Below are 13,090 nucleotides of genomic sequence, written 5' to 3' on the forward strand. Positions count from 1 at the left end.
TGCTTATTGTGCCTTTCTTTCAAGGATTTCATAAAGAAATGACTTTACAGGGCACAGCTGGAGTCATGTTATCTCCACTATGACTTTATTCATGAGAGCGTCGTCTGTGTTTCTGATTGATCAATAATAAATCTTTTTTTTTGTCTTGGCCCTGCAGCGGCCAACGCCGCGGACCCCCCCCCCCAAAAAAGAAGAAGTTCAAAGCATTGCATGTACTTTCCTCTTTATTAAAGCATGCAGCACATCCTGCAGGTCTTCGTGAAAACAGTATTTAAGATAACACTTAACCGCGCATGAGAACAGAATATACAGTGTCAAACCACGCACACGCGCATTTTGTTGGAGTGAATTCTTTCAGTGCTTGGATTTTCCCATGAGGCCCGTGTTTGGCTTGATCCCAGCTCTCAAAGAGAAGTCCAATCACCCTACAGAGATGTATATGCACTCAGCCGTGATGACGCAGCCGTCATTGACGCTCAGCTTCGCCTCCTGATCTGATTTGAAAGCAGGTTGCCTCGAGCTGGGTTAGTAAGTTTGAACGCCTTATCAAAGTAACCCGAATGGAGATCAGTGGATGAGAGTGTTGTGATCTTCATTGCATATTAAACCCTGGAGATTTTCGGTCTAGTTTCACTTACAATGTCATTTTTTAGAGACATTTTAACACCCATTTTAAGTGTGTTTGGGTCCTAAGCTTTGATATCTGCTGCATTTCAGCAGTTTAAAAAAAATAAAAAATAAAAAATTTCAAGAAATTAGTTTTACAATATTTTTTGTCAAGCTACATGGAAATTGGGACATATGTCTTGTCATGGCTGTCCTCATCCACATTAATAAGCAGTGACACAGCTGTCACCTCCATCATGTGAGTGTGTGTGTGCGCGTGTTTGTGTGTTTCCACGTGTGCAGTGATCTTGTTCTTGCCCTGCAGGTTCAGTCCTCATGCAGGATGATTGCTTACAAATCATTCCTGCTGCCTTTTACTGAATAACATTTATCAGCGTTAGCTGGAGCATTTTTTACCAAACAGCCCTGAACGTGTGCAGAACATGTGAGTGTTGGAGGGGTCAAGCAGGAGAGCAGGGCAGAGGGGCCATTGTCTGACTGAGAGCAGAGGTGCAGGGGCGGTTTGATGCCTCCTCACACTGAGGAAATATGACCTGAGGGCTCCTGCCGACTCCTGTGGGATCACATGTGACAGCAGAGAGCCACCTCCATATAAATCTCCTTCTTTATTACTCCCCCCCCCCCCCCCCCCCCCCCCTCTCCTTCATCTCTCCCTCTTGCTCAATATGCAGCGTCCTCAGAATGAGATAAAAATAAATCACATGTTTATTGTCTGCCGGTGTCTCACTCCTCCTCCTCCTCTCCCTCAGCTAGTTTGGTGCTTTGTTGTGAAGGTCACTAGGAGTCAAATGTCTTTATCAAAAACATCTTTTTTTTTATGCTGTGTTTTGGGATAAACAAACTTCCTTCTTCCTTTTATTTTTGACTATTATTCTAACCAGTCCATCAATCAATTTACCTGCATCGATCAATGATACAAAAGAGTACACATCCAATGCAGAGGTTTTAAAAATTCAAATTTAATATAACTCTATATATATATATATATATATATATATATATATATATATATATATATCACTTCAAACTAGTTTTTTTATACATTTATTTATCATAGATGTTTTCAAGCAGAACTCAAAACATCTATGTTTTTTTTTTTTTTTTTTCTGTATAGTTTGTTATCCCAGGACAGCTAATTGCTAAAAGAAAAAACATTGAGATGAATGGGGGGTGTGACCACCAGATGTCACTCATTTACTTCAAGTATATGTTGCCATTTGAAACTATAAAACTACCTTAGAAAGTAAATGTATGGACCACATTTTTTTTATACATCTGTGAGGACAGATATATGTGAGGATGAACTGTCACTGAGCAGAAACTGTTGCTTGAATATTTCAGAAAAATAATCTTTAGCAGATTATTTTGTGTCATTTTGTTTCAGCTCAAAGCACATCAAGTCACTTCGTGTGACCCCATAATGAAATGAAAAACATATTTTCCAGTCCGCCAGGGGAAAGATGCTGCTCTTTGACACATCATTAAATTTCATTTATGCGATTCAGTTCACGCCCGCTTGACAACGCTGGACGCTGCCTTCAGGTGTGCCTCGGAATTTTCTACTTTAAGTCACGGAAGAGCGATTTTACTTAAAAACAGCTCACTTGTAAAGATATAGACGGTATGTATATAAAAATGCATTATCTCAATATATAAACATACTGATTGATTATTAAGGATAACATTTAATAGGTGGATTGTAAAATGTATCAACAAAAATTAATAATTAGGGTGTTTAAAATGGTCAAGGTGATTAAAAGAGTGTTTTTTTTTTATCAGAACAAGAATCGTTTTGTATTGCAAAGTACATTTACACATACAAGGAATTTGACTTGAAAGTATAGCCTACACTAAAATACAATACGATACCTTTTATTGTCCACTTTTGTCTTGGGCTCAAAGTGCTGCAAACATTTAGCTGCTTCCCTGTTAGAATAAATAGATAAGAACAATAGAAACAGACAAAATCCACATGTAAACATGTAAAGAACATACCAATAAAAAAAACATACATATAGCACGTATAGTACAACATACATATAGTATTGCACATTATTGCAGGAAAAGTAATGGGAGAAGGGAAGAGCAATCCTCCAAGAGCAATGCTGAATAGAAATATATTACAGGAGACAAAAAAGCACAAAATGTACAAAAGGTGTAATAGAGGAGATGTACAGTTTGTACAGGTGTGCAGGTATTTGCATGTTTTACTTGTAATTACATGAAATAAGCAAATATTAAACATTATAATCGCTCTCTTTCACAAATCAAAGAAAACAAGAAAACATATTTAATAAGCAAAACAACTTGTTTTGATTTTGATCATCAAAAATCATCACTTTTTTAATCTGTTAATTTACACAAACTGTGTAAAATATCTACCTCATTAAATGTTACCGAATTACATAATTTATTGTCGTGTTAATTTCAGAATCTTTTGCACAACTGTACTTTACTATCGTCTTATTTAGCCATTAGTAGGGATGTAACCATTCACTTAACTCGTGATACGAGAATCTGGAGGTGATTGGGGCTTCTCGTTGTCGATCTGCTGCATCGTGTCGGCTGTTTGTGAAGTTTTCTGTCTTGTTGTCATATTTGCACACAGTTTTTGTCTTTTCATTTTCTGTCTCTGGATCACGCCTGCTCATCACAACCAACCTGCTCTGCTCTACAGCTGCTGACGCTTCACCATATTTACTTTCCAGAGAACTGATTCGAACCTTGACCCCTGTGAATGGATTTTTTAACTGCCTTGCGATTGATCTTTACATCCCTAGTACTTAGGCTGTAAGACTTTCTTTATTTACTGTTGATATTTTATGTTACACATTTGTACATGAGCACAGCTGATCGAGGTCAAATTCATTGTATGTGTATACATACCTTACACATACCTACATACATATTTATTTTACTGCATACCGTGAGTCATGTTTTATCTCTTTTAATTTTGTATGTATTGTGCCCTTTATCTTATTGTGTTATTTTTATCTTACTGTACAGCAGTTGTAAAGTTGGATTGGATCCTGGATCCTGTTTCAATTAACATCTATGATTTTTCTGGCCAAACAATACATTCATAAATGCAGATTTCTAAAAGTCAAACCACTTTTTCTCATTTTCATGAATGAATTAAGAAATTTACAAAAATCAATTATAAAGATTAGAACTAAACAAGCTGCTGAACTAACTCAAAGTTTAAAGTCATTGCTTCCAACTTAGACCTCAGATATTTGTGGTTTATGTTCTATTGTTCTATTTGTTCATGGTTCTTGTTTTTTTTGTTTGTTTGTTTGTGTATTAAGTCTTGTTAAGTCAAGCTCGGTCTGTAACTTTTGATGTAAACTGTGATTTTTGTAATAGTCAGATTTTGATTATAAATAAAGTGGAGTAAAAAAAAAAACATCTATAATTTTTCCATTTTCCGACGGCCCCTGAACGCCGCACACTCCCTCCCCCTCTCCGCTTGTTTCCAGCAGCAGAACACAAGCAGCGTCCTGCATGGCGGTAGGAGGGAGCAGCAGGAGTTCCGTTGTCTCGCCTGTTTCCTCTTCATGTTAGCTTTTCTTTTACTCCTCCAATAGAGCTGCCTTTTTTTTATTATTATTTTAAACATTGCATTTCTCTTTATCACATCTCCGTTTGGAGAAATCTATTTTTTTTAAAGGCGGATCCTCCCTTTAAGTGGGCTGCAGACTCCAGGTTGCTCGCTAACTAGCAGATAGGAGGCAACAAGAGGAGGAGTCCTGTTTTTGGAAGAGGTAAGCTGACTTGTATTTAGTGTGAGATTGCATTTAAAGTGTCGTCAATAAATCACCTCAATGCAAAAAGTTATAAAACGCTTTTTTTTAAAGTATGGAGACCCTTAAAAAAGTTCTATGGTTACTTATATGTGGCGACATAAAAGTGGACCCCCCCCTCCTGTAAGAGATTTGCCCTTTGCTCGTAAACTAACTTAATTTTGCACTTTTAATTTGTCTCCCCACTAACAGAGACACAGTCGAGCTCCATGCAAAAAGTCACAACAGTCTTAAAAGTATCACGACGTGTTTCTCCTGACGTCAAAGTGTTGCGTAATATTGACGTTTTTCTTGAGTAACGTTACGCTTCTGCTTATAAATCCAGAAATGCTTTCTTGTGATGCCAGGATCCTGATCTGTAAACATCAAGCTGGGATTTTTTGTGTGTGCAGTGTTTTTATAACTCAGCAGAAATATATACAGTAAAAAAAACAAAACATGTAATTCTGCGTGTTTTTGCTTTTCAAACAACAAATCACAGACTTTCACTTGCACTTCCTTCTGTGTGTGTGTGTGTTTTAGTGTGTGTGTTGATGTGTTTAATCATGTAAAAGTTCCTGGATCCATTTCTCCTTAATCACAGTTTGCAGGTGGAGTTACCCGTGTCGACTAAATTAGATTAACTTGCTCCAGTCAATCCCTTAATGACACACAGTAAGACAAGTGTGTTTGCAGCTTTACATGTGTCCGTGAATGCATCACAGTCTCACTGTGACATTCAGGGTCCCTCACTGGATTCATGAAGGTGTTTCTGTAATCCTCGTGTTCAGGCTTTTTAATAGTGCACTGATTTATTGCGTCATAATAAACCCACGTGCAGCGATATGTTTACGGGTTTTTTTTGTTGTTGTCACTAAACAGCAACAACTGTGACTATATTGAAAAGATAAACATGTCTCTGTCTGGATTTGGCTTCAAAGTAACTGACTGTTGTTTCAGCTCCGCTGCTCACTGAACATCTGTCCCGTTTTATCTGTTCAATTCAAATTTATCACAGTTTTTCCACAAGTGACGGCTGCTGCTTTTTTAAGAGTTACGAGTCTTTTCACCATTTAGAAAAAAACAACAACAACAAACTAATGTGGCAGAATGACGAGTTTTAGTCAGCTAGAACAGCAGCTCAGCTCACAGCCCCCCTCAGCTCCAAGGAGGCAGCGGACCAACACTGATTTTAACATGAAGTTGTTTTATTTGGGGCTTAACTTCCAGGCTCTGCTCCGACTGAGTGAAAGAACCTGAATCATAACGAACACTTAAGAGTCAGGGGGGGGGGGGGGGGGGGGGGGGGCGCTGGTGGCGCTGTGGTTAGTACGTGCGTCCCTCCTTTCTCGCACGCCGACCCCCCCCCCCACCCCCTCTCTCTACCTGAGTTCTACCTGTCTGCTGTCCTGTCTCTCCAATAAAGGAACAAAAAGCACCAAAAATAAATCTTAAAAAATCTTTACCGCCTGCCATGTTGTTGCTCTTGAATTATTCTTTGTACAAATATTCAGCTAAAAAAAAAACCATTACTATTATTTGACTGTGAATCAATTAGAGCTTTTCTCCACAGATTTCATTTGTTTACTTTAAGGCGGCTGCCTTAAGGTTTTCTGCGTGCAACAAATTAAGCAGAAGCACACCGTTTAAGCCCTTTGTGATGTCTGTTGGTTGCACGCCATGACCTATTTCCTGTTTTTTTTTAACTGAAGATTAATTTGCATATCTTGACCCTGTTTAAAGCTGATACAGATGCCATGGCCACAGCGGAGGAATGGGAGTGACGTGACAGCACTGGTCCCTGAGCAGCGTCATGTCTTTCTGCTGAAGTAGAAGCAGAACTCAAAAGAGAAATGGACGAGTCCGTGTTGTTGGATTTACTGGAGTGTCCCGTTTGTTTGGAGCGCCTGGACGCCACGGCGAAGGTCCTCCCCTGTCAGCACACCTTCTGCAGACGATGCCTCCAAGGCATCCTGACCTCCCGCGGAGAGCTGCGCTGCCCGGAGTGCCGCACGCTGGTGGAGTGCGCCGTGGACGAACTCCCCAGCAACATCCTTCTGGTGCGCCTGCTGGACGGCATCAAGCAGAGACCTCGCAGGGCCGGTCCCGGGCCGGGACAGATCTGCACCAACGGGACGTCTGGAGCGGTGGCCAGAGCGCACGGCAGCGGGTCCAGGGAGCAGGGCGCTCCGGGAGCACAGCCCCAGCGAGCTCAGGCTAAGAGCACCCTCGTCCGGGTTAGTACTCTCACCATGACTGAGCTCGGATCAGCGAGCATGAATCCGTGTTTCCCATTGTTAGGCTCAAGCTGAAACAAAACAGAGAGAGTGTGTGCGGATTAAAAGCAGCATGTTGCATTACTGGCTCGCTAATCTTTCTGCAGATTAACGCTTATCATGGTGATCCCAAGCCAGCCAGTTGACTAGCAGCCCGGCGTTTTTAACGGCGGCGATGGAGAGCGGTGACTAGCTGAGTCTGCTCTGGGTTTGTAGCCGCGTCGAGGCTTCTCGGCTCTGCGCCGGTCGCCGACGATGCTGAGGCGTGGTGGGAGCGACACGGGCGGGAAGAGAAGAGTGAGATGTGGGGAGGGAGTTTTATCGCTGCTTTATTTAAACAGGAAGTGATGAAAACAATCTTTTTTTTGGACGTTTCTTTTGGTTCAGATCAAACAGGTTTTTTTTCCGTGCTGGAGACAGAAGTCGACGTTGACACTTTGTTGAACTGAGCGCTGTGCCACTGCAAAGCCAATATCCACTTTCTGATTTCTGCCATTTTTTCGGTGTTAAAAGTCGATGTGCTGCTTCCTCTGAGCCGCTCTGACCTTCATGTGGTGTGAAATGAAATCTCTTTGGGTTCTGAAGTAACAAAGTTATCGTGACGCCTCGAGAGCATATTAACAATAACAAAAGCTGTAAAGTGATTTATGTGATTTATTTCCATCTTCAACTGCGGGTGAAGAAGCACACGAGTCAGAGCGTCTTTTAGAGCTCGACGATGAGTCGAGATGAATTTCCTGCTTTGAAAATAAATAGCCAAACCTTCAAAAAAAAAAATCTTTTGAAAATGTGACGGCGTGTTGGGTCGCTGCTCGTCACAGACGAAGGAAAGCTGAGATGAAAAGATGTCGAGGTCTTGTGTAGAATTAGTGGAACGTCAAAGAGCTGCCTGGTTGTGCAGGTACGAACATCAGAGACGGGGGGGGGGGGGGGCGGGGCGTCGGCGGCGGGGGGGGGGGGGGACCTGCCCCGCCTCGCCTCATTCGCCACACTCGTCTCACTTTCGAGTTTTCACGCTCGTTCTGAAGCCGTCGCTGCGTTTTGGAGTTTCCCTTGAATCGGAGAAGTTTGTTGGCCATAAAGAGGTGGACACTTGAAACTACCACTTTCCTTTTTTTTTTTTTTTTGATTGACAGTTAATTGTGATCCCCCGATGTATGCCCCCCCCCCCCCGCCCCCCCATGGTGAAAGCGTTTTGTCTGACTGTGTCATTCTTAAAAGCTCTTTCCTATTTTCCTCGAGATTTTCTTACAATTTCTCCGCAGAAAGCACAAATGGCGTCCGCTCCTCGTGTCCCGAGGCGGCGGCGGCGTCCTGCCCCCGTGTCGAGAAACAAGAAAAGACACGGCTGTGCAGGTGTAACAACATAAAAAGGCAGAGATCAAAGCTGTCACTGATTGGCCCGGTCTTAGCGCTTCACTGCCCTCCTGGGTGACACCCTCAAGTCCCACTTCTTTATTGTTCCTCGCCTTGTCACCCGGCTTTTTTTTTTTCTTCTCTCTTCGGGGGAATTTCAGGGTTTTCAAGCAGCAGCTCCTCCTGTGTCGTGCCCTCTGTCCGAGCAGAGCTCCGCCTCCCAATTCTTATATGGAGAGGAGGAGGGGGGGGGCCACCTGACAGATGCACAACAGGGTTTTGTCCTGAGGACCCTCTGATCTCCACGACTGACCGACACGTGTAGAGTGTGTGTGTGTGTGTGTGTGTGTGTGTGTGTGTGTGTGTGTGTGTGTGTGTGTGTGTGTGTGTGTGTGTGTGTGTGTGTGTGTGTGTGTGTGTGTGTGTGTGTGTGTGTGTGTGTGTGTGTGTGTGTGTGTGTGTGTGTGTGTGTGTGTGTGTGTGTGTGTGTGTGTGTGTGTGTGTGTGTGTGTGTGTGTGTGTGTGTGGAGTGTTAAGTGAAGGCGTCGGGACCAAAAGGGACAAATGTTTAGTGAGTCAGCTCGCTCGGCTCTGCGTCTCTTTGATGAGGTCAGTGAAAAGGCCGTGTGGTCGGTGACTCACCTCCACGCTGGTGCTCGGTTACAGGGATGTTTTGTCTTCCTCTCTGCCTCGTTGACTCCCAGAACACTATTTTGTTCACACAGATAGAAAACAGACAGCTCGGTGGGTTTTTTTTTTTTTTTTTTTTTTTTTAAAGCCATTGGAGCTGTCTGCGAGCTAAAGGTCAGGGTGCAGGAGTCACAGCAGTCATGGGGTCGGGCCCGGCGAGGGAGGGAGGGAGGGTGGGTGGGAGGAGTCAGAGAAGTCTGCGGATGTCTTTAGTTGTCCGGATAGTTGAGACCCCCAAAAAGTCTTTCTTCTCGTGATAACGCCTGAAAGTCCGGCTCATGAGTGACCGCTTCGTTACACCAACGTGTAAAAGGCCCGACATTTTCTACATCTGACGGAGCGTGACGTTTTTTCCTTTCCTAATCTGCATCGTGTGTTTGGACGGCTGAAACATTTCAGATGAGAATTTGTTCTCACTTTGGATTTGAAGACAGCTGTGGATGTTTAATGAGGAGTAAAGAGGCTCTAATTGACGATAAGCTCTCCTCGCTGTGTTCTGTGTTTTTCGTCGATGGGGTGCGAGGCACTTCCTGTCTGAGCTGGCGGGGATGTAATTGGGTCATTGTCTTCTTCTTTGATAATGAGAGCTTTATTTATGGAAAGTCTTCTTCCTTCTTCACGTTGATTCCCTTCCGTCTGCCGACAAATCTCACAATCGTCACATCAGCCGAGTAGATCCCAAACTTTTTTTTTTTTTTTACAAAGTTTGTCCTTTAAGTTATTTTTAAAATCAAAGTCGTCTCATCTCTTCGTACTTGATTTAGTCCTCCAGAGAAGAAGAATGTTGTTTATGGCTTCCTCATGTGGAGGCATGTCATTAAAATTCCTGTGCACCTCCTTCGTCTGAGGTCGATGAGTCACGCCCGGCCCCCTTTGATGACATCACATTGTTGTTGAAGCCTTTTCCTCTTGGCCGGCTGGCTGACCTCTGCCTGCGCGACACAACCCCGTCATTACACCCGCACGCCGCCCGCACACTGGCAAACGCTCGCTCTCTGCTTTTTCCACGGGGAACTTTTCGAGAGTGCCTCTCACTTCTTTTCATTCCTGCTCGCTCGACACGCTCTCTCTTTCTCTCTCTCTCTCTCTCGCCTCCTCTCCGTTTCCCACGGAGGTCTACGAGCAGCCATGACCTTCTGGACCGTGCGTGTCAGCGGCTTTAAGAGCCACCTGTAATTTTCTCCTCCAACACACTGACACAAGCTGTATTTTTGTTCCCATAATTCTGGCGCGTAGCTCCGCCCTCCTCGCCGTCTGATCCAGGCTGGAGCCCGTTAAAGGTCTAATGAGATTACAGTTTATTAGACAGCGAGTCGGCACCGCTCCCCGCGCTCCTCGTACTGCTGACTCCCATTCTGCTGAAACAAAACACTTGTTATGTGGTTAAGCTACCTGAGTCTGAGTCTCTGCTCTAATCTAATGTGCCTTAAGTCAGCTCCTTTACTGTTCACTGTTTGTTTCCTCAGCGATGGATTAAGAGCGATGGGATTCAAAGACGTGACTCGGACTGTGATGATGACCGAAGTGTCCAAATAATATGTGGCTAATAATTCATAACACAGTTCAGCCCTCACAGAGGGAACATGATTCAATAACAGGATCAATTTTACACATTTCAAACATTTTTTTTTTAGTTTGTTGTCCAAAACTTGAAACCATTTTAATATCGATAAAAAGCTTTTTAAATGTTTGTCTGCTTCGGCCTGCTGGTACTTTAAACAGTCTGTGTTGAAAAGTACCAAACGTGTAAGACAGACACAGGAGGGATTAATGTGAAAAAACTCAGAGACATATTTTTATCATTAAAAACAAGAAATGAACTATTATTGTTTCAGCCACTGTGTTTAAACGGTTATCAATAATCACAGGATTTTTAATCAAATCATTTCGAAGTTTTAAATTCAGAAATCGAGATAAACTTCGTCGTGTTTTTTTGTTTTTTTCTGATTTCTCAAAAGTTCTTCACACCACCGGTCACATTCACACACTGATCAGACTCAGAACAGTTTTTTTAATATACATTCATATTCAGCAGGCTAAAAGCAACAAGCACTTAAATAAAATAAAATGAGATGCAATTAGAAATATATAAAACTGAGTTTCAAACATTTCAAATGTAAAAAAACACAAAATGTTCATGAAAGAAAAGCAGAGGCTGCTGGGTAAAACCTGCATCACTGTTATGTAATACAGCCACACGTCGGGTTGTCAGGTGTCTTTCCCTTTGACGTGCTAGAAGGAGACGGGGATCGAACCCTCAACCTGTCCAGTTTAGAGACGGCCGACTCCACTGGGCCACAGCTCTAGTCGGTTATGTTTTTTTGTATTATTATGCCGGAGGGAGAGAACAAACAAACCAAGAGGAAACGTAGAAAATATATGTAGCATGTATTTATAAAAAACGTCTAATGATCCATTTGATCAAAAACTGTTAAAAGTCAAAGGTCAAAGGTCAGGGAGGCTGCACTGAGTTTCTTTCTGTGAAATGTGTCGATGAGGCCGGTCGTAACGACTTAAAGCACAGAAGGTCGTGAATCCGTTCCTTTTTATTGATTTTCTGTCGTGGCCGTCCTTCACGAGCTCCCCGAGGAGTCGGAGAAGAGGAACCCGGGACAGGTCAGCAGCAGCGGCAGCGGCGTGTCGCACTGCGAACATACGCGAACACATTCATCACCCCGTTCACACGTTCGCAGTCTGCGGTTCACACCTCGTCGTGATTCACAATTCAAACCATGTTTTGGAAAAAACACAGAACGAGCAGAAGTGGCCACTTGTGCTGTGGAAAATTACCCCCCCTCCCATGTGTGAGTTTCCATGATTCTCAGGGAGAGGCTCGGAGGACTTGATCATGTGATGAAGGTGCAGCCGAGGCCTCCTCATCCCCTGGATGAAGGGTGTGTGCGCCGAGACTCGGGATGGAAAGGGTTAACGTGTTTCGACCTAATCTCCTTTTAACCTCTTTCTCCCAGACTGGGGAGGATGTTTTGTGTGAGTGTGTCTCCGAGGAATGCAGGTCACTGTTTCTACTCTAAACATGTCGGGCTTGCCTGGTCTTGTCCTGCTCGCCAGCTCACGCTCCCTTCCTTTCACGTTCGCTCGCTCGCTCGCTCGCTCTCCGTGTCGACGTGTTTTTAAGAGTCCGACTTGTCTGACTTTTTTTTTTAAATTAAATCCTGGAAAAACGTGGTCATCATGCAGGACGTGTGTGTCTGTAGTTTCGATGAGAATCCTGCACGCCGTGACGTGTCCGTGCACCTGAAAGCCCCGGGGGGTCGAGGAGGAGGAGGGGGGGGAGTGGGGGGGACTCAGCTGTAGCAGACGTCTCTTGTTGCAAGGCATCTTTTCATGCTCATCCAAAGGTTTCCCCATCTGGCCATCTTTTTTTTTTTTTTAAACAATGTTGTGTTATAACAAAGAAGTGTGAATGTTTGTTGTTATTTCAATTTTTTTTTTCTTCACACTCAAGTCTGGGTGGTCCCACCTCCCAAAAAAAAAAAATGCCACATCTGTCATCAGACCCGCTTGCTCCCATCTCCTGCCAAGTCTGACAGCATGACAATAGCGAGCGAAGGCAGCCGTGACCTTTTCTTACCGCCTCTTGTCACACCTGTGGGGGCCAATTAAAGCATTTCTTGAGGATACGTGACGGTGAGGTTTATTGTTTCCTGCACTCACATAAAGACTGCATCAGCTGCATGTTTCACCCTGACTCCATCCCCTCTTTTTTTTCCTGCCATCAAATGAAGCATTAGGTCGGGGTGCGCCAGTAGGTGGTAATCAGGTAATTAATCTGAGGGTGATTACGTTTTTATATATATATACATGACAGGATGAAGTTAGTTGAAAATGTCCAATTTCACATAAAGCCTTTATATTGAGTCACTTTGTCTGCTGTCTTGGATTTTGGCGAGCTTTTTTTTTTCGCCCCCTCCTCTTCTTCCTCTGGCTATGAGGGGGAAATGCTCGAATAGGCAACTCAGGAGGAAGACTTCAGGGGGGGAAGGGGGGGGGGTTGCTGTAATGAAATTTTCAAGAGGAGGCATGTGTGAAAACAGCTCCAGGATGCTGAGATTGGCGTTATGTGTCGACACCGAATTGTTTTAAAAATGCCTCGAGTGGAATTTATTAGCTCAGCTGTTTTGCCAACATGTGTCTCACTGTCCCCCCCCCCCCCCCCCTTGTTCCCAAGGTGGCCCTCATACCTGGCCGGCCTTAACGGAGCAGTTTGACCCCCTCACCCTGTGTTGTTTTTGAAGAAACCAGGAGTGGTCATCCATGGGCCGTTTGACTGCTGGCATGTTAAGTGTTTAGTTCCCATCCCTGAGGCAGAGTCATGATTTGCTGGGAGTTTGGTTTTCA

General features: G+C 43.7%; 1 protein-coding gene across 2 annotated transcripts in view; it reads left to right on the forward strand.

Annotated features, from left to right (window-relative positions):
- Positions 1 to 4,348: 4,348 nt before the first annotated feature.
- sh3rf1 (SH3 domain containing ring finger 1) overlaps positions 4,349 to 13,090 on the forward strand; it is a 39,060-nt gene continuing 30,318 nt past the window's right edge. For both annotated transcript variants that reach the window (XM_079350791.1, XM_079350792.1), the window contains exons 1-2: positions 4,349 to 4,391; positions 6,153 to 6,646. In XM_079350791.1, the coding sequence (XP_079206917.1) occupies positions 6,263 to 6,646 (384 nt within the window). In that variant the 5' untranslated portion in view covers positions 4,349 to 4,391; positions 6,153 to 6,262. The remainder of the gene's footprint in view (positions 4,392 to 6,152; positions 6,647 to 13,090) is intronic.

Source organism: Symphodus melops (genome assembly GCF_947650265.1).
Source record: "Symphodus melops genome assembly, chromosome: 8".
In the NCBI taxonomy this organism is placed as follows: domain Eukaryota; kingdom Metazoa; phylum Chordata; class Actinopteri; order Labriformes; family Labridae; genus Symphodus; species Symphodus melops.